The 25,111-nt window shown below is 44.0% G+C and overlaps 1 protein-coding gene across 3 annotated transcripts in view; it reads right to left on the bottom strand.

Moving 5' to 3' along the window:
* LOC144770188 (monocarboxylate transporter 6-like) overlaps nucleotides 1-25,111 on the bottom strand; it is a 365,737-nt gene that overhangs the window by 68,628 nt on the left and 271,998 nt on the right. Inside the window, exon 3 of one of the 3 annotated variants that reach the window (XM_078654495.1) lies at nucleotides 1,401-1,544. The exons of 1 other annotated variant lie outside the window; for it this stretch is intronic. In XM_078654495.1, coding sequence (XP_078510621.1) covers nucleotides 1,401-1,544 — 144 coding nt within the window. Of the gene's footprint in view, nucleotides 1-1,400; nucleotides 1,622-25,111 lie in introns of all 3 variants that reach the window. One more of the 3 variants, XM_078654498.1, reaches the window with a different exon arrangement.

Raw genomic sequence — 25,111 nt, 5'->3', positions numbered from 1 at the left:
GGTGACTGAGGTTCAATGGTGGTGTGTATTGTGAACATGGATGTGGAGTACAACAGAAATGTGTTGATTCTCCAGCCATGCACACACAATAAACGAATGTGGAATGAAAAATTTGAATGTTGGCCTCGTCCCTTGATGTAAGTAGACATTACTATCAAGACATTACTATTAACTTAATTTTGAATGAAATAGATAATGTAAATATAATAAATGAAAATTATTTAGCTAACATTTACATTAAATAAAAATCACACTTGAAGTAAAAAAATGAATTAATAATTTTTAAAAGTGATGTGCAGGATTTATTAATGCTAATATACATATATAGTAATAAAATTTATTGTTACATCAATGCTTCAAAGGAAAAGAATTCTAAAATATTATACAACTTAATAAAAAATGTGCTATTTGTTTTAAATTAACACAATCATTTATTTATATGTTTAACTATTTTTACCATTTTAAATAATTGAATTTAACATTATTTCATATAGGGTTTTATTTTAATTTCCTACCTCAAATATTTTCTATTGGATGGTGTTGCAGTACTAGTGGTTGGCCTTATGTAGTGCTGTACTTACTGTTTTTTTAGTAGTATCCTATACTCATAAGTTTGGCTCCACATCTTTTATAGGGGACGGAGAGATTTAAGTCTACACTTTAGAGTAACATTGTGTTCTGATTTTGTGAACAGCCAAAAGTATGAAAGCTACTTTAAAGTGTAAGAGTAAATTACAAACATAGATTTACTATCAAGTGTAACTTATTTTTGGGAGTAGCTTGTAGTTCCTGTATTGCTCTTCTTTATATTTTCCCATAAAAAATCTTTATGTTGTTTTCTATTTACATTGATAGATCCTTCTACAAGTATTTCACCTTAAGAGGCTGAAAGCCTAGGGCCTTTTTCAAGGTGGGGCACTGAGCCATGGTCCCGGGACAGACAGTAGCTACCACAGGCCAGCAGGTGCATTGGCCCTGAATATACCATTTTACCCTTATAATTGCTGTATTGTACTACCCCTATAGCATTCAAAGGGGGGAATGTTATTTGCTTGCTTGCACCAGAGCCCATAGCATCTTTGATACAGAACAGTAAATGGCCTGTGAATGTAACGATGTGCAGTTTTTCCTGTTCCCAAACCTCACCTATTCTCCATTGCTAAGATAATATGACCACTTCTGCTGTTCTCAAGCTCTCACATGTACAATAACACATACCTGTCAGGAAAGAGGCCCACATACGCACAGAGGAGTAGAAATGGATGTAGAGTGTCTCTACAGTGACCTAGCTAGCGATGCATAGTACTGGAAGCGTGGTTGCTCGGTGATTTGCTTACAGAGGGGTTTATGCGGGTGTGTACTGAATCTGCTGTGGGTAGGGCATATCTGCAGTAACTTACCTGCAATGAAACCTGCAGTCACATAGAGCTGAATGAGGGTCTGGGCAAAGGAGCTGGACACCATTCCCACTCCGGCCAGGATGCCTCCTATGATGACCGTCACCCGACAGCCATAGCGCTCCACTAGTATACTGCAGACAGGACCTGTGACATAATGAAGAGGCTGTGACAACCCACCACAAAGGTGCATGAACATATACCTGTAACATAGGATAATGAAACTTCACACAACAGAGAGACCACCTAGGACATCATTATTTCCAAATCTTGGTAAGAGGTACGTTTTGAGTGCCTGGGAGTGTGAAAAAAACACTTTCTAAGCAATGCTCATTATGATCATCAGCGGTGCATCTGTTTGATGCCTTTAAGTGCACTTCCAGACGCTGCCCTGTTACAGGATAGAAACATTCATACATCAGGCATTAAGCGACTAGGGACCAAAAGCAGAAGTGATGAAAATAGGCACACCCAGTGCCATACTGCACCAAGCAACCCTCAGGCTACCCGACAAATATACCCATGAAAAATGTGTAAAAATGAGGGCCAAATGGTGCATCCTGCAGCACAATTTTTTTTATTATATTGACTAAATGGCCATAGGGTTTATAGGAAGTTCTGAACTAGATCTTTTGAACTCTGGCAGTACTTTAGACCCTAACAAAGTAGCACTATTTTTCAATAATAGCTAATCATGCATGCACTTATGAGTAAAGCATAAACTTGTTCAAAATACTGGGTTACTTTAAAGAAAATATAGCTGTGCCATAGAAGAAGCCTATGTTATATGCTATATGCAATGAAAAGAATGGAAAATAAAAATCCGATGGCAGGTTTGCTGGTTTGTAGCCTGGCAAATAACTACTAGACAAGATGTATGTAGGGAAGGCTTTGAGATCACCAAAGAGCGATTTTTTGCGATTCTCTATTTGGTATTTGGTAATCGCAAACACCCATGAACAAATGTGTGTTTCACACATATTGCGAGTCCTAATGGGTCGTAAATGGACCTACCTTATTAATATTCATGAAGAAGGTCTTGGTTTGTTACTTACTTGGAATCGTAAAAATCATAGGGATGGTGGCCTCCTTGTATCCACAGACCACCAAGTCTGTGATTGCTTTTCAATAAAACAATGTTTTTTTTTGTTTAATCCAGACAGTATTTCTTAAAAGGAAAACGAGATGCGTTTTAAAAAGAAAATGAAAAGTTTTCTTTTCATTTTTTAACAGTAAGTAGTGGTCTGTGGGACCACTGCCTGCTCTTAAAAAATGCTTTTACAAACGTTCAAAAAGGGGAAGAGGTTTCAAAGGGATCCCCTCCCATTTACGAATGGGTTACCACCTACTTGAAGTAGGTGGCAAAATGTGAATATTTGCTTTTGCAGGGAGGGGCCACGACTTTGCACTCCTTCCACTCCCATTATTGTTTTACATTCCAGTGCTGATTACTGGGGTAAGAGCTGAGCCGAAGGGTGAGGGACTACACCCCCCAGGCTCCCCTGCATCGTCCACTTTGCTTCCTGCCTCACGCTGCTGGTTCCTGCGCCTGGAGCGCATAAATTAAAAGCTCTTATCCCGCTGCGCGGGACGCAAGCAGGCACGCCTGGCAAAACCCCGGGCCAAGGACGGGCCCGTCCACGCCCATCGGAACCCGGAGGAGGCTGGGCTGGGCCTACTCCCTTAGATCTACAACATAATTATGGTATTGTTATTTTTCTCCTAGTTTACCTCTCTCTATATTTATTTACTCTAAGTTACATACAGGCTGAAAAAAAGGGCCAAAAGGATAAAAATGGGGGGAGGGTTAGAGCTACATTGGACTCCTTAGTAAGAGCAGCTAGCGTCCTCTCGCACTAGATAGGGCTGACCGAAAGGTGCTTATCCATGGACCTGACACCATCCATCCTGGGGTTGCCTGTAGGATCTCTTAATGAACCCCCTCTGAAGGAGCTTCCACCGCCCCCTACAACTACATCAGTTTTGGCACAAATCCATACCAGATCCTCCCCCCCAAATCTCAATAAGGAAATGACACCAACGAGGGGGAATGATCTTTCACCCCTGAGTGTCTCTTCAAAGGACCCTTTGCCAAATCCACCAGCTAAACGCACTAGAGCAGGAGGTGCTATTACCAAAGTTAAAACCGAACACCCCAAAACCACTCGTGCACCTAAAGCTAAAGGTCCTCAGCCACGGGTGTCTCCAACTAACCTCAGGACATGGGTATCTTTGAAGCCTCCTAGCATTGTAGCGAGCCAATTGGACCCAGATGACTTTCTCTGGTCAGAAGTGACTATATGGTTAAACAACACAATGCTCCCTATTTTAGCCAAATTGACCCAAATTGAACGGCGCCTGGCTGAGTTAGAGACCCCAAACTGTTCACTGCTTGCCCAGGCGTTCTTGACAAACAACCACCCCCCGGAAGCATCTCTAACTAGAGGCCCAGCACAGTCAAAAGAAGCAGGGGGGGAGGGGTGACTGTTCTTCCAACAATCCTGTGCACGACGTCCACGCTTCCGGATGATACCTTTAGTGTTGCAGCACAGCTCCCAAATGCAAACACAAACTCTAATTTGCCAGTGGGCGTCCAGAACTGCCAAGGGATGAGCGAAGGGAACATAGCCAGCCAATAGGGAAGAAAGTGGGTGCAACAACCCAGCAGGAGCATCTGGGAACACTTTGGGTGAACTCGGCAATTATAAGCAACAAACCCTTCACCTTCCACCTGCTGCTGCCCACTGGGTCTGATTTTGGCTAACGTCGCCCCCCTCCGAGAAGATCAGAGCGAATCCACAGGACAATTAATGGATAAATGTTTCAATTGGTTATTAAAACATGTGATTGTTACAGAGAGGGAGAAGCATCAGCTGACCAATGAAATCATCATGGCCAGGAGAACTGAATGGGTGGGCAGTTTAAGGAAATCTTTTTCTGGTGATTGTGTAGTTGTGAATTTTAATATTGCTTACACGGGGCATATGCTCTTAAACAATCTTCATAGTTTCCCCCAAAGAAGTCCCAGTTAACACTTCTACCGCTGGTATACTTTTACAATGGCCATGGTGTACTACTGAGAAGAGACTAAAGGCCTAGAATAGCGCTACCACTTCCTAGTGTGAGAGAAAATGTATGTCCTATTATTAATGGTGGGATCAGATTGCACAATAGATTTGACGTCCTTTCGAATCTGGAAGCCTGCAACTGACTGACTTCAATCTCCCCATCACAATCTGTAAAGGTAGCTACTATGGATCTGGAGAGGTCACTTCACGGACGAGACTATTTAGCATACCACCTCTTGAGAACGTTTCCATAGCCGTAACTCTGACAGATGAAACTTGTTTGTCACAACTAGAAAAGGCAGCTACTATTGCCCCAGTAGAGGTCAGTGTACCATTAAGTCCATGTACTACACATGCCCACCAGAATGTCCCTGTAGATGTAACTCCTTCGCCCATTATTCAGGAGCATAGTTCTTTATCCCGCATGATTGATCTAGAGGGAGTTGAGGGAGCCAGTACTTCTATGATATCCTGGAATGTGGCAAACATAGCCTCCAAAATAGGGAATTCAAGCTGGCTAAATGAGTGGCAAACTATGGAGAAAATAGCCTTCCAGGAGACTTGGTCTAAAGACCCAATTTTCTTTACGGGGTTTCGTACCTTTCACTCCCCGGCAATTTCAACATCTACCGGACAGGCGAAGGGGTGCCTCCTAAAATTAGTTTCAAATACTTTACCTTTTAAAGTAAAGCAAGTTGGCCCCATACATAGTAATTTCCAGATTTTCCAGTTTGATAGTACAAAACAAGACACTTGGTTAATTATCAGCTATTATAATAATGATTTTGGGAGGAATATGAAAGATATGCCCACCTCCTTAGAGACAGAGATTGAGAAACGTATCACTGCTAAAAGAACGGCTAGTATTAATCTCTTATGGATGGGGGATTTTAACATTCATCTTTGTAAATTTAATGGGACATGCGTATGTGGAGTAATAGATACCTATGGTAATCCCCTCCCGCACTTCATACATAGTGAGTATGGCGAAACCCTAAATAAACTTCTTTATAAATGGAACTTGGGCATATTAAATCATGCAAAAGAAGGCCGGCAGGGGAATACTTTTAGAAGGGGCCTCCAAGAGTCTACCATTGATTTTATTCTAGCCTCAACACATCTACAGGGTAAAGTGGCCCACACAGGAACTCGTCTTTTTTGTTATAGCGATCATGCCATCCTATGCATCCATTTAAGTATTTTATCCAAAGTTAAAGATCACAAGAAGATAGTAGAGGGCATGGCCCCATATAGGAAAAAGGGTTATCAGCTGAAATGGTCACAAGTAAATAAGTTAAACTTAGCCCCTGAAATAATAACCCAAGTTCGGGATCTATATAAAACTTTATAAAATAAATTCTTTTTAAAAATAAGGTAGAAATATTATCATGTATGGGCGAGAATTCATCCCCTACCTTCTTGGTTGGTCAGTTCTGTGCCCTCTTGGCGAAAATAAAGGTTGCACTTACACGTTTTAAGTCTATAAATGCCCCTTTAAATACGGGGTGGTTTGACGCAGCCTGTTCTGCAACAAAAAAAGCCCTTGTAAACGCACTAAATGTTTACCCATTAAGATCTCCATGTTACGTAAAGAGTATACATTAGCCAGGCGGGATAGAGAGAAGGATGTTAGGGTGCAGGCTTGGGAGGAGCTTCAGCAGGCAGCTATCTCAGGCAGCAGTGGTGATTTCTGACGAATAGTGAATGCCCCTCACTTTAAAAATCTTAGTGATCCAACATTGGATGTACATATAGACGAAGAGGCATGGGTCAGTCATTTTGGGAAAATATTTGGCTTAGTAAGCACCTTTGATCCCTCGAACTCAAACCCAGAACTAGTAACTCAGATTGGGCTAACTTTTTCAATAGGGGAATTTAGAAAGGCATTGGAGGCCTGTGTCCCCGGTAAAGTGCCGGGGCCTGATGGTGTTCCAATTTACCTTTTCCAGGACAATTACGACATGTGGGTCCCACTGCTAACAAACATCTTTAACAAAATCCAGTTAGTGGGTCCCCCTTTGTCCTGGAACCAGAGTATAATACTCCCTATCTATAAAAAGGAGGAGAGGGGATCCCCAGCAAACACCCCATTTACCTTCTTGATACTTCCGTCAAACTAATGGGATGGGTCCTTCTAGCAAGACTAGAAGATTGGACTGAAACACATAATATCTTTATGAAAGCCCAATATGGATTTCTTAGGGGAATGGGGACAGTCGACCAGCGTTTAAACCTATCCTTAACTATAGGGAAATATACCAAGGCAAAAGGTGGGACGATCTATATGGCCTTTATGGATTTTACCGCAGCCTTTGATTGTGTTTCACATCAGAGGCTGTGGTTTATGATGAAGGACATGGGTATAGATCCGTCGATATTTGGTTTTATCCATCGGTTGTATGCCAACGCCACTGCCTGCGTCTGGTATGGTAGGAAGGGGGAGTGTATACGTCCTTTTAAAATCGAAAAAGGAGTAAAGCAGGGATGTGTTCTTGGCCCATTTCTTTTCTCCTTCTATACAAATGGGGTAGAGTCAGCTCTGACTGCTTTGCCTGCTGACGTGCCCAAATTTAATCGCACCCCCCGTAGTATCCTTGTGTACGCTGACGATGCGGTACTGATGGCTAGAACAGGGATAGCCCTTCAACATCTAATTTCGGCCTATTCCACCTTTATGACCTCCTTTGACCTAAAAGTAAACAAACCTAAATCCTTCATAATTGTTGCAGGCGCACCTAAAGGAGAGAAACATCCCCACTTCCAGCTGGCAGGGAAGGAAATCGAGGTGGTAGACTCCTTTTCATATCTAGGAGTCCTTTTCGATAAGAACCACACATGGTCGAATTTGGTGACTGCTAGAGTCCAAGGCATAGAAAGGAGTAATAATGCTATTAAAAGATTTGCTAAAAAGCTAGGAGGTAGTCCCCTGGACACAATCAAAAATATTGACACTGCAAAAACAAAGGCTGCAGTAACATATGGGGCTGGAGTGTGGGGGATGGTTGAACCCAAACCATTACAGCAAGTAGAAGACAGCTTTTTTAAAAATCGAGTGTCCTTACCTTAATCAGCTCCAAACTATATAGTGAATCTTGAACTGGGGCTCTCTTACCTGACTGACAGTATAAGATTGGCACCAGTTCTGCTGTGGTTGTCAATATGGCAGAGGACCAAAGTAGATCTGACCCAAAGTATCATCAGGGACTGCTGCAAATTGGATCATTACAAGAGGATCAATTGAATGCTTTGGGGCTGGGAGAACTATTCCGAACCCCTCTCTCCTGTAGAAGGGTTATAACGGAATTATTCACTAAGAGAGCAAATCATACTCTAAGGCAGAGGTCTTCAAACTTTTGGGTGCCGAGACCCCCTGTCAACATTTTCAGTTGTAAGGACCCCCTCCTGACAAACATTTCTAAACCTGTAGGCAGGGCTTCTGGAATTACGAGGCAGGTGAGGACCAAATTACACGAAAGGCTTGACTAAATTGTGTAAGAGTAAAATGTAAATAATGTTATGTGATGCCACATTATTTTGGGATAGAATTGCTTCATTATTTTGACATTTTTTGCACACAATAGCACAGAGGAAAGATTTCACCCCATCAGTACCAGTTTATAACCAAAATACAGCAATGAACATCAGAAAAATGTCTTGCCAACCTTTGTGATGAGCCTTCCACTCCGCAGGAATACGTGCTTCCACATTAGAAGCTCACCTGGCCCTGGCCGGGAGCAGCAGGGGTCCCTAAAACCCTGGCGGTCTTGTGCAGAGTTAAGCAATTTACCCATGCCGCTTTCCTCTCACCCCCTCCCTTCCATCCCTCTCTCCTCTCCAACCCCGTATCCCTCTCTCATATTGCCGGCATTTTATTTCACCCCTTTTTACAACTTCTGAATCCTCCCCATTCAACTTCTCACTTCACCCTTAATCACCTCTTGCCATTCTGTCTTTTCACTGCCCTCATCTCTAACAGTTTCTCGCATTTATCTCATGGCCCCTCTGGCCCCGTCACCTCCCGTGCCCATCTGTACTTCTCATTCACCTCAAGTCTCTCCATTCAAATTGTTGTCTATTTGTATCTTACACCTCTCCAGTCCCCCTATTCATCTTTCACATCTCTACTTTGTTCTTTCACACCTTCTTGAACTAATGTCCCTATCCCCTGTTACCTCAGCACCAGTGCTTAATTAGAGCAGGTGGTTGCCGGTGCTCCGCACAGGCACCAAATTGTGCACACAGGCACTATGACCGTCTGCCACATGGTGGCTGTGTCTGTGTAATTTAGAGATGAGCAGAACAGCTGTTTATTAATTCAATATACATTAAAAACATTCTTATAGCTTTGAGGGCTTGAAATAGTCACACTTGTACAGTGTTATGGTTGGTAGTTGCATAGGTATTGTCATTGGCCGCACAGGCAAGGCAATGGGTGGGTGGTTAAAGTTGCAGTGGCACCAACAATGCACCTCATCTCTCTGTAGCACCTTTCTGACAAACATTTTTTTTATAGTGCTACGCATAGTTTACTCACACTCAGTTCTGTGATATGCATAGTACATATTCTTTGTAGCAGGCACATTAACCCTCTGCACTCTGTGGATGAGAAGAGTGCCCATGTGAGTGCACGGTGAGCGATTCAACAGTATGAGAGTAGGGAAAGAGGAGTGACTGCAGGGTGAGTGAGGTGGCCATATGAATTTGGGTGTGGATATAAGTGCAGAGTGGGATGAATGAATGCATGGTTAATGATGGGCTTGTTTGAGCGAGTTGCAAATTGAGCAGTGAGCGGGCAGGTGAATGAGGTGTCACATGAGTGCAGGATGAGTGCAGATGAGTAGTGTGACTGCAGACTGAGGTACAGGGTGAACAACGCAAGTGCATTGTGATTGCAGAGTGATCACTGTGAGTGCAGGGTGAGAGGGTGAATGATGTGAGTGCATGGTGATCAGTGTGAGTGCATTGTGATCGCTGTGAGTGCAGAGTGAGCATGAAAGGGAAGTGCGAGAATGAGAAGTGAGTTCTCTGAATGCAGGGTGCATTTCCAGACACTTGAAGTAACTCAACATATTGACGGTGGCGAAGGGTTTAAGATATAAGTTAAACTATTGCTATTATGACATTAATCAGGGATCGAGGGTGGAGGAAATAAATAATATGCTGATCTTGCAACATACTTCTAGTCCTATGGTTAGGGTTGCCTGCTCATTATTTTGATGTCCCAGACGGTACAAAAATAAGCAGTCACCTAAAGCTGTATATTTCAGCACTCATCTGTGAATACTTGGAACAGCAAATCTAAATAGAAAGCACTTTTAATTGTGTTCTAGGGCTGCCTCGATGATCCATGACTGATAATTAAAGGAAACAAAGACAGATAAGTCACATTACGAATGTATTTATTTATGCGTTTTTATATAGCGCGGACTTTACCCGAAGGTGTCGGAGCGCTTCACAATAGGAACAGTAATGTTACATGAGGTGAAAATTACAAGTGAACAAATTACAAAAGCAAACGTTAAGTTACCTGAGGCAAAAGTGACAATAGTGAGCAACCAAAATACAAGAGGTAGCAAACGGTACATTACAGGAGGAAAAAGTGATATGTGTGCAGGTTACAAAAGCGTACAAAGTACAAGTAGAGGTACTGCAATAAATGGCAGACAATCAAACACAAGAACAAACGTTACGTAGGCAATGGTGTTGTGCAAGTATATAAAGCAAACGAAATGTGAGAGGTAGCAAGCAGTGTGTTACAAGAGAAATCACTGGTATTTTTTTTTCTTCTGCCAACCCTACTTTTTATTTCTTTTCCTGAAATGCATTCTCACACTATTGCACTAAATGTAAAATACAAATGTAAGGAAAAGGCTGAGTTGGGGCGCAGGGGGAACTGGAACTATAAAAAAAAAACTAAGCCTCAGTAATCAGTTTTCAAAAGGTATGTAAATATGCAAATGGTCGTTAACGACCTGTGAAAAACTCAGGGGTGCCGGGCTGTGCTGGAGATAAGACTGCAGACACAGCCTAGCGGAGCTCACAGCAGCACGAGCTGAGACACACTACGGGGGAGGAGGGGGGCTGAATCCCTGTAGTCAGATGGGCCCCGGCAGAAGTGTGATCGGGAATGCGCGACCCCCTTTCCATCCCTCCACGGCCCACATGGGGGTCGCGCCCCACACTTTGAAGACCCCTGCTCTAAGGGAAAGCAAGCGATTACAAAACTCCTCTATTGCATATGACTTGGTTCCGGGGGAAGGTTTCCACTATCTCTCTCGTATTAACAACGCGCAGCATAGATTTATTCTACTGCACTTACGTATGAACATGATCCTGTTACTTTTAGGGTACCCAGAAAAGAGATATAAACTGGAAGAATTGGCGGACTGCCCCTGCAATGACCTTGCTGTGCAGTCAGACCTCCACATCTTATTATTTTGCAAAAACTACTCTGATGAAAGGAAATTATATATCCTCCCAATCCTGAGGCATCATACATTTACAGTGTTGGGAGGCTATTTATTTCTTAAAGGCCCTTTTAGACCCATTTGTATGTTTCTCGGAAGCCTCATTTTTATGGCCTGCCTTAAAATGAGGAAAATGGCGGCAAGGCACCCCATCAGTATTTAATTAATATAAATTGGTCCCATAAATTTATTATAGTTTTAAACCTTGACCTTAAGAGACTTTAGTATTGTTTTACCCTATTTTAACTGAGTTTACATGGTTTTATTTGAATTGTTTACTATGATCATGGCACATTTGTTTAAACGTTTTCTAAATCTTGTATATACGACTATATATTTGCGATGAAATTTGTATGATGTTTTATGCTTTTATGGCACCAACGCGTACCCACTGTAGGGGGCCCACTTGTCCGCAATGTACCAATTCAGTCAATGGGAGCCCATGTATGCGTCGTACGATCAGCTCCCATTGACTTCTATGGGAGTCCGACCGAACCGAGTCCGACAGCATACGGCCGCATCGTCCTCGCTCAGTCGGACTGCAGGAGTCCGGCTCGGTCGGAAAACACCCCGGATCCGGCTCGGTCGGAGTGCTTTCCAACCGAGATCGGAATCGGCCCCTAAGTGTGGGGCCTAAGCCAAAGAGGAACCCCTCCCCGGCTACCCACTTAGAGAAGAAGGGAAGCTTGAACAAACGAGTTGGCTGGGCATGTAAAATCATGCTGGGTAGAACTAGCTTTGGGTAAGGCAAAGCCAATAAATCTCGCCTATGGGAGAGCTTATGGACTTGTCAATTTATTTAGCCATGTAGTACAGCATGCGCTGTCTCAGGCGAGGTCTAAAAAGCGATGATAGTGGGAGGCTGCTTGTCCAGGAATGTAAAAGGGGTAAATACCTTTCAAATGATTTCAATTTCCTGTCGGAGAAGATCTGAAGGACATTATAGTATGTCCCTTTCTGACTGACAGAATTCACACTAAAATATTCCAACGATATAAGATGCCATCTTTGTGATCAGGGAAAAGAAACCTTAATTCATATCTCATGCACTTGCTGCAGCAAAGCAAAGTCCTTCTCCGCGCAGACTTCGTTCGCTTAGGAGTTCGCACCTGCATAGCCAGTCTGAACCCTGCAGACTCCCTTTTAAAAGTTAAAACTGCTACGTTTTCTGCAGATGGATAGCTGTGGACAAACTGGACGGTGCCAATCCTGACCGTGCGGCTAACAATCTGCTCCAATACCGTTGGGTCGAGTTTGCGCTATATAAATCTGCAAAAAAACAAAAAACGTTGCACCCTTTCTTTCTCTTCAAAGTTCCAAACACCTGTGCAACTGATTCTGCTGGTTTTATTGTATATATTGTGTTTTATCTGTATGTATTTTTACTGCTTCTTTTATGGCCTATGTGGCCGAAATAAAGAATTTTTGGATTGGATTGGATTGATTCTGCTGGTCTATGCTTGCAAAATGTTTTGATACGATTGCTACTGTTTAAAGTTTTATTGCACATGGAGGCACCATGTGCCCTAACGGGCTTGGCACTGTCTATTCTTCTATTGTAATCGTATACTTATTTCTTTAGTGATCAAATATCCTGCAAAACCTATGCTTTCATTTTTAATAATGGCTTAGAGTAATCCTGTTTGTGCCTGAAACGAGCCTGGTATTGTAAATGCTGCTATTTGCTACCTTGCACACTGCATTTTAGTAATCAATTATGATCCTGTTTTAATATTGGTTCAGCCTAATCTTCATGCAGAGCTTATCCTGCTTGTTCATATGGGACATTTTAACTTCGCATGCTGAATGCTTTTGAATTGTATGTCTGTTTGTTGAGGTTATTATTAACCTTATAATAAATTAATTAATTCATAATTCAATTTAATAAAACAAATATACTTAGGCCCCTATGGCTTCCTTGCGGAAGCAGGAAGTGGAGAGATTCCAAATAAGAGTATTTAAAAAAACAAGCCGGATTCTATGGCAGGACCAGAGGCTCAGATTATGCTTCTCAATCTTTACTGCACTATAAAACAACAGCCAATGAACAAACAGTAAACATATCACAACACTACAAATCCAATGAGGCTTTGAACCACGCCTCCTTTGAGCACCAATCAGGTTATTCCATAGTCTACAAAATAATGAGGCACCATCTTCCTGCCTCTTTCTTTGCTGCTCCACTGTCAAGATAAGTACCTCGTTATTTTGTATACACTATTTCTGATTGATAAACTTCTATATCGATAGTTGCTAAATGTATGGTTATACGCATTGATATGTATATTTCTTGGATTTATGCTTGATTACAAGTTGCCATGTATTTATATCTCTGTTATGATGCTTGTCGCCTTGCAGGTTTTATATGGTTAGCAACACTTTCCCTTACTGTGCGCGCTTCCGTTCTCGCGGTCGCGTTTCTCCTTTCCCTCGGCGCGTGTTGAAACTAGATAAGGCTCTATTCACAGCCTTACTTCCCATTCCCCAACATTTCGACAAACTGACAGGTAATGACCCATCCCCAGTTCCCTCCGATCCCTACTCTACTCCTCTACCACCAATAGAGCCCCTTCCTGGCCTCACGTAAAAATCTACACTAAAGTCACAAGGAAGGCAAAGGACCATGATTATATTACCTGTCCGGCGCCCCTTCCAAGCCTTTCTATTCCCCCTCTTTCACCTACCAGAAACGCAAATACTGACACCTCCTCTTCCCAGGAGTCACAACCAAGTAAACGCTCTAAGAAGTGCAAACGTCCCTCTTCCCCCTCCAATCACTCCCCATTCACTTTCAACCCCACTTCTAATGTCCATCCTAGATCCTCGGATTGGTCCCCAGCCCCGGCGGTCACGGACTATATGCATACTCCTCTAAGAAAAGGTTTCGACAAGCAGGTTAGATCTCTCCTCCGTTCAGAATGTGCCCAATCAGATCTTCCTAACAAGACCGCCCTTTCGCCCTTACATTGATGTGTCCATGTAAACCTTCCTCAAAAAATTTCGCCAAGATCCAAAAAAGGGGATTGACAGGGCTCTTCGAGCGGGTCAAGACAAACTTCTTGATGTGTCTGGCCCGCTGGCCAAGATCTTGGAGCTAGCCCTAGAGGCACAAGAGACGGGTGCTGTAATTCACCCAGAAGTCCTAGCAGGATCGACTCAGAGAGCGATTTGCCTCCTCGGCAACTCAAACTGCGCTTTGTTACGGAAACCTGGCTCACTGCGGCTAGTGCTCCGGATGTTGAGTTAGCCGTCCCTCGAGGCTACAAAATATATAGGAGGGACAGAGCTCTGGGTAGAGGGGGGGTGTGTGGCAATTATTCTGAGAGATTCATGGACACTTCAGGTGGATCCTCCGGAAAACTTAGGAGGTGGTGAAGTGATGAACTTCTCTTTGGTCCTCTCCCCTCACTTTACTCTCGGGGGCACCCTAATCTACAGGCCTCCGGGGCCGGCCGGACTGTTTCTCACGGCATTGCTGGATTTTATTGTCCCCCGAGCCCTGAGATTCCCCCATTTTTTATTGCTGGGTGACTTTAACATTCATGCCGAAGAAGCGGATCTACCGGAAAGTAAAATTTTGCATGACTTTCTGGACCTGGCGCATCTTTCCCAGTGGGTCTCCCTACCCACGCACTCGGGGGGGCACACCCTGGATGTGATTTGTTCCAATTTTTCTCTCCAGGTAGATGCCCCTCAAGTTTTGACGTGGTCAGATCATCAGCTGATCAGATTTGCGTGGTCAGCTTTGGGAGCTGCCACTGGGAGGGCTAAAACCGTCTGTGCTACAAACATCAACATCGAGACTCTGGCGGCCATCCTGAATGAGTGTCTGCCCGTGCTGGGCAGTGATCTTGCCAGAGCGGTGCTGTCCTTTAATGAATGGATGGTGGTGGGGGTTTCGGGTTCCTCTAAAGGGAGGTGCGGTGGCAGATTGCGCTCCACTCCTTCCAAACCTTGGTTCTCTCCTGAGCTGCGTATTTACAAGCAGGCCTGTAAAAAACTCGAGCGGGCTTGGCGTCAATCCTATTGCCCTTTGGCCAAGGTTATTCTGCGTAGAGAACAGAGAAGTTACTACGCCAGTATTAAAACGGCCAAAGGTGTATACTACGCCAATCGAATTGCTAAAGCCAACAATAGCAGTCGCGAGATTTTTGCGATCGTGAATAGCTTCCTTCCCCCTTGTGCTGAGCAGCGGATAGTACCAGCTTCAAAGGATTGGTGTGAGAGCTTGTCCATGTTCTTTGAGGAAAAAATAGCTGCGATTCAGTCAAGTTTTGTTGCCATCAGCCTTTCGGATGCCATGCCTGACTTTTCTCCCCCTTTGAGGGGTCCATCGGCCAAGATGACGGAGTTTGTTCCTCCTACATCTATTGATACCCTGGCTGTGGTCAAATCTCTGAAATCTGGATCACCATCGGACCCATGTCCGACAAGGGTTCTGGCAGGCGTTGCTGATGTGGTTGTGCAGGAAGTGACACATTTGGTCGGCCTTTCTTTTAAATCAGCCACAGTGCCCGCTGAGTGGAAACAGGCTAAGCTTCTGCCTTTCCTCAAAAAGGCAGGAGCGGACCCTGCAGTGTTGGCCAATTATCGGCCTATTTCGTTGCTTCCTGCTTTGGCCAAAATTGGCGAGAAATTGGCTTTTCAGCAGCTCAATGAGTTTGTGGAAAGTTCAGGGGCCCTTCACGCGGCCCAATCTGGGTTCCGTGCTGCCCACAGCACGGAGTCGGCCTTGGTGGAAATTGCGGAAGCAGTCAGGGAGTGTCTGGACGGTGGCGGCAGAGCGGCTCTAATTTTATTGGACCTCTCTGCCGCGTTCGACACGGTACCTCACCAACGCCTCCTTGCTCGGCTCGCTGACATTGGTGTCAATGACCTCGCTTTAGATTAGCTGCGCTCCTTTTTGACGTCGAGATCTCAGCAGGTATGGCTCCCCCCTTTTTCATCGTCGGCTAGATCTCTCACGACAGGGGTCCCTCAGGGCTCGACTTTGAGCCCTTTGCTCTTTAATGTTTATCTGACCCCCCTGATAGACTTAGCCGAACATTTGGGAGCCAAAATTATAGCGTACACTGATGATACGCAGCTGTTGTTCACCTGGCCAGGCGCGGTTTTGGAGACAGAGCAGATCCAGAATTGTCTGTCCTCAGTTTTCAATTGGTTAGCTTCATCGCAATTGAAATGCAATGAGGACAAGACCGAAATTCTGCTCTATGGCCAGTTCCCCCCTAATTTCAGGGACTTACTTTGGCCAGCTGGCTTACCCATGCCCTGTACTGCGAACAGCCTTGCTAAGAATCTGGGGGTTTGGTTCGGGGACGACCTCCGATTTAAGGGGCACATCAAGAAGCTAACCGGAGGGTGCTTTGGGACCCTGAAGTCGCTCAGAAAGTTCTTTCCCTATCTGCCTGCCTCGGCACGTGAGTCAGTAGCGAGAGCTTTAATCCTCTCGCGCCTGGACTATGCCAATGCCCTGCTAATTGGCTCTCCGGCCTATTTGGTAAGGCGGCTCCAGGTAATCCAAAACGCGACCGCTAGATTGTTGGGGAATATCTCCAGGCGGATCAGCATTAGGAATTACCTGAAGAGCCTGCATTGGTTGCCAGTTCCTCATAGGATCACTTTTAAAATTCTGACTCTGGCTCATAAAGCCATCAATGGGCTGGGTCCCGCCTATTTGAAGAAACGATTCATTCGCTACTCTCCCAACCGTGACTTGCGCTCGGCTGCTCAACATCTGCTGCGGGTTCCCCGCTTCCGGCGTGTCCGGCTGGTAGGGCACTCAGTGGCGGTGAAAGCCGCGTCAGCTTGGAATGAGCTCCCTCTCTCTCTGCGTGCTATTGTTGACTTTGCGGCTTTTAAAAAAGCGTTAAAAACTCATTTGTTTGGATTGGCTGTTTAGTCCCTTTGATCGGTTTAGTGTCTGCTGTTAAAGTTCCTTCTTTTTCTTTCCGCGCCAGGATACTCCGGCAGTAATTGAGCGCGTTACAAAACAGCATAATAATAATAATAATAATATCATCTGAAAGATGCAAATCAGTTCTCCTAAGAATTGACCCTCAGTTAGCCAAGCTGGCTTCCGCTGAACCTGGCCCTCTGGCAGAGAGACAATTGTTCAGAGACTGCTTCATGAAGGACATAGCAAAACGTGTTAATACTTTTACCTCATTAGACAAATCTAAGGCATCCCCTAAGAAAGTCTTCCATCCCCTCTCTGATGGGGCCGGTCGTGGCAGAGGACACTCGACCGGCTGCTTCAACCAACAAGGTCCTCACTGTGGCTATAACGCCAGAAGCAAGGGGTATGCTCAAGACCCAGCTCAAGCAGGATTCTACCCAACCAGATCTCGAGGCCTCAGAGGCCGCTTCAACAGGGGCGTCAATAGAGGCTTCCGCAACAATGACGGCCAATCCTCCTGTATTTATTCATCCCTTTCTCCCTGGTATTCCCTTGGGGGGCAGACTGATGCACTTCACACACAATTGGCCAAAGAGCAGCGCGGGGACACACTAGTAAAGTGTAACCAAGTGCTTTATAAATGTCATTATCATCATCATCATCATGATCATCACATCAGATTTGTGGGTCCCCAATACCGTGCAGGGGTATCAGATAGAATTGATTGCTCATCTGACCCAGCCGTAACCTTCCCCTCCTCTTCAATTTTCCCAACAAGAGCAGCTTCTTATAGACTTGGAGCTGCAATCGTTTTTGACAAAACAGGCCATTGCTGTAGGCGATTTCCGATCCGGAGGTTTCTGCAGCAACGTCTTTTTGGTTCAAAAGAAGGGCGGCGGGCAAAGATTAGTTCTAAATCTAAGATCCTTCAAACCCTTTGTAATCTATCGTCATTTCAAGATGGAAGGCATCCATCTATTAAGAGATCTTATATTGGAGAAGGACTGGATGGTCCGTTCGGATCTGAAAGACGCTTACTTGACAGTTCCAATCTACCCCCCCACCAACGTTTCCCTCCAGTTTCGATGGAAGGACCAGTGGTTTTGTTTTCTGTCCCTACTCTTCGGCCTTTCCTCCGCCCCATGGGTTTTCACAAAACTCCTGAAACCGGTGTTAACTCGCTTATGAGAGATGGGAGTTTGCATGATTGTCTACCTGGACAACATGCTTCTTCTGGCACATAATGAGGAAAAGTTGGTTGTGAAGCGCACTCCATTTATTCCAAAATTAATAGTTTAACTGCTTATGCCCAATATTTTTTCAAGGCGTGCTGGAAGGGGTAGAGGAAGCTACTCTCTAATTAAAACAATGAATTAAGCGCATTAGCATACCATTTGAACAGTTGTTAAAAGCCGAATATTTATTATTTCAGCCGCAAGTCAGCCGGGTGAAAGAGGGACCTGTACAAGTCGAAAGATAGCCCAGACAGACAGTTTAACTATGAAGTGAACTGATATTCCAAGAAGACTCCTTAACTAAAGGTATGACTCTATATTTAAGCGTTCAGGAAGCTAGTTCACGACCAGTCTAGTCATATACCTAGTTCTTGTGTTAATTTTAGTTGCTAGGCAGTTTTGGTTACGTTATATTTTTAAAGAGCTTCACTCCGAGGCTCCGCGGTAAAGTAGACAGGCATTCGAGTGAACTGCATACGTTTAGCTTATCTACACAGACCCGTGTATTTGAGATATTGATCTAGGAGATTTTTCAAGTGAGTCTAGTTAGACTCTTAAATATACGGTAATTTCCTGTAAACTACCCAGCAGCTTAGCTGCATTCAAGGAAAAGATCATTTCACGGTTGGCTAGTTCGGAGATTCAAGTTGTTGCTCGTAGCATATGAGATTCAGCAGTAATACAAGTGCAAGTATACTTCCCATTGTCTACATTTAAGACGTTGTCTGCATTGTACCTCATTACCTTAGATTATCGGTCCTCTCGGATCTGATTCATCTGAAGCGGTCGATATTGAATCTCCTCCAGTCAATTACACCAACCCACACGTATTACAGTAAGCTTTTATTTCATCTTTTTTTGTATTCCTCTTCTTTTTTCTGACCTTCACTGAATTTTCACGAACTAACCACACTTTTAAACAAACTTTTGAGCAAGTCACATGGTATTGATGCGCAGATGTTGATATGTTGTTCATCGTCTAAGCTGGATGTCGGATCATTTTTGTTTTTGTATGTTTTATCTTTTCTACAGAGCCCCTGACGAAGGGATCTTTCCCGAAATGCATTGGGTCTGGAAAAATAATTTTTTCTTTGAAAAACTTTATTGATCTTTCTTGTTTATGTATTAGACAGGAAACCACATGTTTAGTTTAGGGTATTGAAAAGTGACAACTGTTTATAGTTGTATTATTTGTGTATAATGAGTTTTTTGTAATGGGAAAGACTTGAACTCATAAATTGTAAGATAATCAAATAAAAAAGAAACCAACATAAGTAATTTGATGATTTAATTGGGTAGAAGGAGTTCTGCCAATCAGCTGTGCGGATAGGGTCTGGTGATTGTGGTTACCAGTATGGTTCTTCTGGCACAGAGTCATGCATTGCTTACAACACACCTACAATGGACAATATCCCTTTTAAAGGAGCTAGAGTTTGTGATCAGTCTCAAGAAATCGGTAACAATGCAGTCTCAACAGATAGAATTCCTGGGGTTCCAGATTAATTCAGTGTCTGCTCAACTACTGCTCCAACAACCCAAAATACAATCCATCAAGACCAAGTCCATCTTGTTGAAACAGATGGTGTCTTTGAGGTCCCTAGTGAGGATTGTGGGCCTTCTGGCAACTTCTATCCAAGCAATCTTTCCGGGCCCGCTTCATTACAGGGCGCTAAAGCGTCTACAGATTGACTATCTCCAGCAGAAGGAGCTCAGATGGTGGTTAACACATGGAAGCTTGGAATTTCAAGGCCATTTTCGGCCTTTCTCCCAACATAGTCATAGAATGAGATGCCATCCGCTGGGGCTGGGGCGCCAGATGCGGAGAGTTCGCTACCGGCGGTCGCTGGTCAGCAGAAGACTTGAACATACATATCAACTGTCTTGAGTTATTGGTGGGTTTGTTCGCCATCAAGTCGATATCTCAGTTGGAAGAGCAATTGTTGCATCCTCCTTCGGATGAACAATGTGTCAGCGGTTCGTTACATCAATCGCCTCGGAGAGATGAGGTCTCGCCTCTTGGCCAGCATAACTCAGGAGTTCTGGCACTTCTGCCTTGCGCAGAAGATTACAGTCATAGCAGAGTACATTCCAGGCAAAGACTACTCAGTTGCAGATTGGAACTCCAGGTTCCTGCAAGATTACAGCGACCAGAGGCTACACCCTTCAGTATTTCAAGAGATCATGGAAATTCGAGGCCCGTGCCTCGTGGATCATTTTGCATCCTGCCTGAATGCCCAGCTTCCCCAATTCTTCAGCTGAAGGCTGGATCCGATGGCAATAGGAACGGATGCCTTTCTCCATCCCTGGTGAACTCAGATGAATTATGCTTTCCCTCCCTTTTCAATGATCCCCAGGGTAGCAGCCTATATCCGCCGCCAAGCAGCATCATTGATCTTAGTCACTCCTCTGTGGAAGACGCAGTTGTGGTTTTCGACGCCTTTAAAATTATCAGCGAATCTACCTTTTCAACTTCCTGTGTTCTCTCAGCTTCTCCTGGACCCAGTCGGGGTCCCACACCCATTGATTCTTCAAGACGAGCTGGTCTTCATGGTGTGGACGATCTCGGGAGATGTGAACAGATTGAGGGCCTTTCATCTGCAGCTGCCGACTTTATACAGCAGGCTTGGGCTCCATCCACCCATAAACGATATTCTGCTGCATGGAAACATTGGTCGGGTTGGTGCCTTCAACGGGAGGTGGATCCCGTGGGATCCGATTTAAAGGATATCTTGAATTTTATTTCAGAATGTGAAGAATCTGGACTTTGCTACAGGTCGGTAAACAACTTTAGATCAGCCTTGTCGGCCAGACATAATCATATTGATGGAAAACCAGTTGGTGTGCACCCAGTTCATGCAAATTGTTAAAAGGCATTAGGGTTTCTCGATCCGCGAAGCTCAGGTATTACATTTTATAGGATGTTTCTTTGGTGTTGTCATTGTTAGAATCTTGGCCGTAGAACAAAGATTTAACATTAAAACAAATTTCTGCAAAACTTACCATGCTTTTGTGTCTTATTTCCTGTCAGAGTTTCTGACGTACGTGCTCTGGATTTAGCAAGTAGGTTATTCTCTCCTCAGGGGGTATCATTTATTATATCCAGGAGAACTAAGACTATGTCAAGGTCAATTGAATACCCTGCGTTTCCGCATAATGACAAGTTATGTGTAGTGAAATGTTTGAAAATATACGAGGAGGGTACGTTAGCTCACAGAACGGATCCTCTGGGTCCTGTGCTCTTAGCCATTCAGAAACCTTTTAGGGCTGTGTCTGCAGCTACGTTAGCTTGCTGGGTTCGATGGGTCATGGCTGAAGCGAGCATTGACATTTCTGTGTAATAAGGCTCATTTGACCAGAGGTGCTATGGCCACCAAAGCCTTTGTGATAGGTTCTAGATTAGAAGATATTCTAATGCAGCTGATTGATCATCTGATTGTACATGTGGCTTCTGTTGTTGTTGGTCAGCATTGAACCAGCATAATCTGAGCCTCCGGTCCTGCCATAGAATAGAACATTTTCCAGCTTACGCAACAAGAATTTTAGATTCTATTAAGGACACGGAGGCGAGGATTATCCCACCCGGTGGGACAGGCTAGAAGAATTCTTTAACTATCAAGTCGATTTGTGATATTGTTGAAATTCATGTTAATCTACCCGCCCTTAAATAATCAGACTCGTAAGGATTTTGGTAGTCAAACTTCTTTTTAATTTCAGGAACAGATTCCAAGTAAAACTAAAGTTGGAGTTTGGTCGGATGGTCTGCCGCTCTCTATTGGCTAAAGTTGTCTCTTGGGACTTTCAATTTACAGTTCGTCTCCGTTGAGAGCTGGAATGTATCCTGTTTGATGCACTTTATGGAGGACTGCTCCTGTAAAGAGAGAGGCAGGAAGATGGTGCCTCGTTATTTTGTAGACTTTGGATTAACGTGATTGGTGTTCAAAGTAGGCGTGGTTCAAAGCCTCATGGGATTTGTAGTGTTGTGATATGTTTACTGTTTTTTAGTTGGCTGCTGTTTTATGGTGCAATAAAGATAGATTGAGAAGCATAATCCTCGCCTCCGTGTCCTTAATAGAATCTAAAATTCTTGCCGCGTAAGCTGGAAAATGTTCTATTATGAAGCATTTGTATCTGAAGAGTGGTGCCTCTCATGGAGTCCGAAGTCACACTCTGAAGCCTGACATTGTGCGATGGGCCTAGAATGGGCTTTTATTTTAATAACTTGGAACTAACTGACTTTTATCCAAGCATGGTCCCATGAAACACTAAAGTTATTGCCTTTGAAAAAAATGTAAAATCAGTTTAGGTGTAAGAACACTGTGAGAAAGGCTGACAGGTTATGACATACCTATGATTCATTCTGAGGAACACTTATGTGTGGTCAGGGTCGGATTGGTAAGGCTGGCACTGGCCGAGGGGCCGGTATCAGAGTTGCAGCTTTGGGCCACTTTTCTGGGCAGCTTGGGGGCTGATTTGGGTTGTGTCTGTGCTGCTCGGATGCCGCCAGCAGCCCAGTGGGTAGCTGTGCAGCCTTTCTGGATGCAGATGGGCCTCTGTTATCTTCGTTTTACCAATGGGGCGGAGGTGTCATTCCCTTTCTCTCGCTGGGCCAGATTTTAACACCACCCCTTTAATATATGCAGATTGAGCGGGGGTGAGGGCCTGAGCAGAAGTGGTCTCACTTGTATTCATGTGTGGTTCACCAGTGTGAACTAATCCATGTATTTTTTTAAAATCTAAGTGAAGTTAAGAAAACATCCCTCTGTCAGAGACCTCGCCCCCATCTTTTCATAAAACTTTGCCAAATCAGTGCTTTGCGAAAAGGCATTCTGCAAATGTGGGCCACTCTTTTTTGCATGCCTGGGCCTATTTTCGATCCCAATCCAAACCTCTATGTGGTCGCAATGGCGCTAGTTGCTGTGATGTGTTAAACAGTCTAATGCTAGAGTAAATAGGTGTTTCCAAAGGACAGAATCAGCAACAGAAAACAATTCTCTTGGGCTCTGCTTACATTATGTTGCACCCACGTACTTTAATGTTACACTGACATTTGCGTTGGCCATCGGCCGACAAATATAAAACCGCAAACTGCTCCCCCCAGTGGCGAACAGTTGCACTGCTCAGTCGGAGCGAGAGTTGTTTCACGTTGGTTGGCCAGCACAAATATTTATTGACGAGACTGTTGGTGCAAATAATTGTACTAAACCAGTCATCACTAATGCAGCACAAACTTGCCCGTTGTGAAATGTTAGTTTCAGCTACTTTAACCTACGCACTTGCCAAATGAGCGTGTGAGCCCTTGGATGACCCCAGCACTCAATGGAACCACCACCTCTCCGTCTAGCACCTTGATACCCTCAAGGGTGAGTAGTTGCACTTTAGCAACCATGATTGATTGATTGAGCAGCAGGGGGACTGCTCGGAAGTCAGCCCGGAGCAGCGAATACGGGACGGACCCAAAGAGTTTGCACACTGCCTGGTTCAAAAAGCTATTAGTAGAAGATTAAAGAAGAGGGACACTGAAGCCAACGAATGGTAAGCGATGGGCGTCTTCAACACTTTCTTAAAGAAAAGGGTCTTGCAAGCATGAGCGCATGCTGCTCACGCAGGCTCGCCTTTAAAAAACACATACCCCCCATTTCCTTGTGATTTACATTTCTGGAAGAGCCGGTACACAAACAAAATAAGCATTTGCAATGCAATAGGTCTCGCATTTGCGAGACTTTAAGCTATTGGCATTGTAAATGAAAATGCCTTTTATTTATCTGTTTTGATAATTAACACACAGATAAAAGGCATTGTCATTTACAATGCCAATAGCTCAAACTTTTGTAAATACAAGACCTATTTCCTTGCAAAGAAGCTGCTGCCTTTGTACCGGGCTGCTAGGAACGCGAAAGCATGCATGAAACACTGAATGTTGCAGGGAAGCATCCCGTTCCTGCAGTAGGAGAAACTCCTTAAAGAAAATAGTGCTTACAGACTAAAAAAGACATATGTGTAACAACAGAAGTAAAAGGGCAAGTCCTCATGAGAGGTTAGAAATGAAGACAAGATGGTACTACGGAGGGACTAACAAGCCTATTAACGAATCAGAAGCCAGCGTTTACAAAGGACAATGACACAAGCCAATTAAAAATATGGGCGGAGAGTGGGTGGGGCTTCAAGTACATACTCTAATACAGCATGCCTCGCAGAGCAACGCATGTGCTGGCCACCCTGTAGTGTAGTTCCTATATTCCCAATAGCCTCTGCGCATTAGAATAATATATCCTATAGATTTGACGTAAGACTGAGGTCAACTAGGTCTCTATCGAATATACTAAACTTAATTGTGTGTGTGCCAGCTAACTCTGTGGTCACTATAAACTTCCTTGAATACACAAGAAGGGATTAGTTTCTGACAACCGCATAAACATGACAACTTTGTGTCCCAAGAATAAGAATATATCTCTCAGAGTCGCGGAAACTATAGATAAGTATTTCACTCAGACAATCGTGCATACTTCATTTCTACAGAGTTGCACAGAAATAGTGAGACGGGCGTTTTCAATAAAAAGGGTTTATTGACCAGTCTTCTTTCGCATGCAAGAGAGGTGAACTGCTACAATCATTATGCAGACTGCAAAGTATAATGCGTATAGCGTAAACAGTAATATGAAATAATACTGTAAGAGCATTTTATGGTTTCTAAGCCATATAAAAATACATACATAAATAACATTGATTAAAATACTCAACTGGTGCTTCTAAAATACGCCTACCCCAATGTACCTAACCTAAGTCTAGTACGAGGGAAGAAGTAAGTTTTGTGTAGCATAGGTTTAGTTTTTGCCAAGAATCTACCAAAGGTTTCTCTAGGTTCTAATCAGCTCCATACCTTGTTTAGAATGAAGGAGGTCTTGTATCTCTTTCTCGGGACTCGATTTCCCAACACCCCGCAAGGGGAGCCGGAAACACTGGAGATGGATTCTCGGCAGGAGAAGGGCAGCTTCCTGATCTGTGCGTTAGCTGGAGAGTCGGCTTCCTTCTGCACTTGCTGTAGCGA

Source organism: Lissotriton helveticus, chromosome 7 (assembly GCF_964261635.1).
Source record: "Lissotriton helveticus chromosome 7, aLisHel1.1, whole genome shotgun sequence".
NCBI lineage: Eukaryota > Metazoa > Chordata > Amphibia > Caudata > Salamandridae > Lissotriton > Lissotriton helveticus.
Note: the sequence above shows the minus strand (reverse complement) of the source record. Positions and strands in the feature narration are given on the sequence as shown.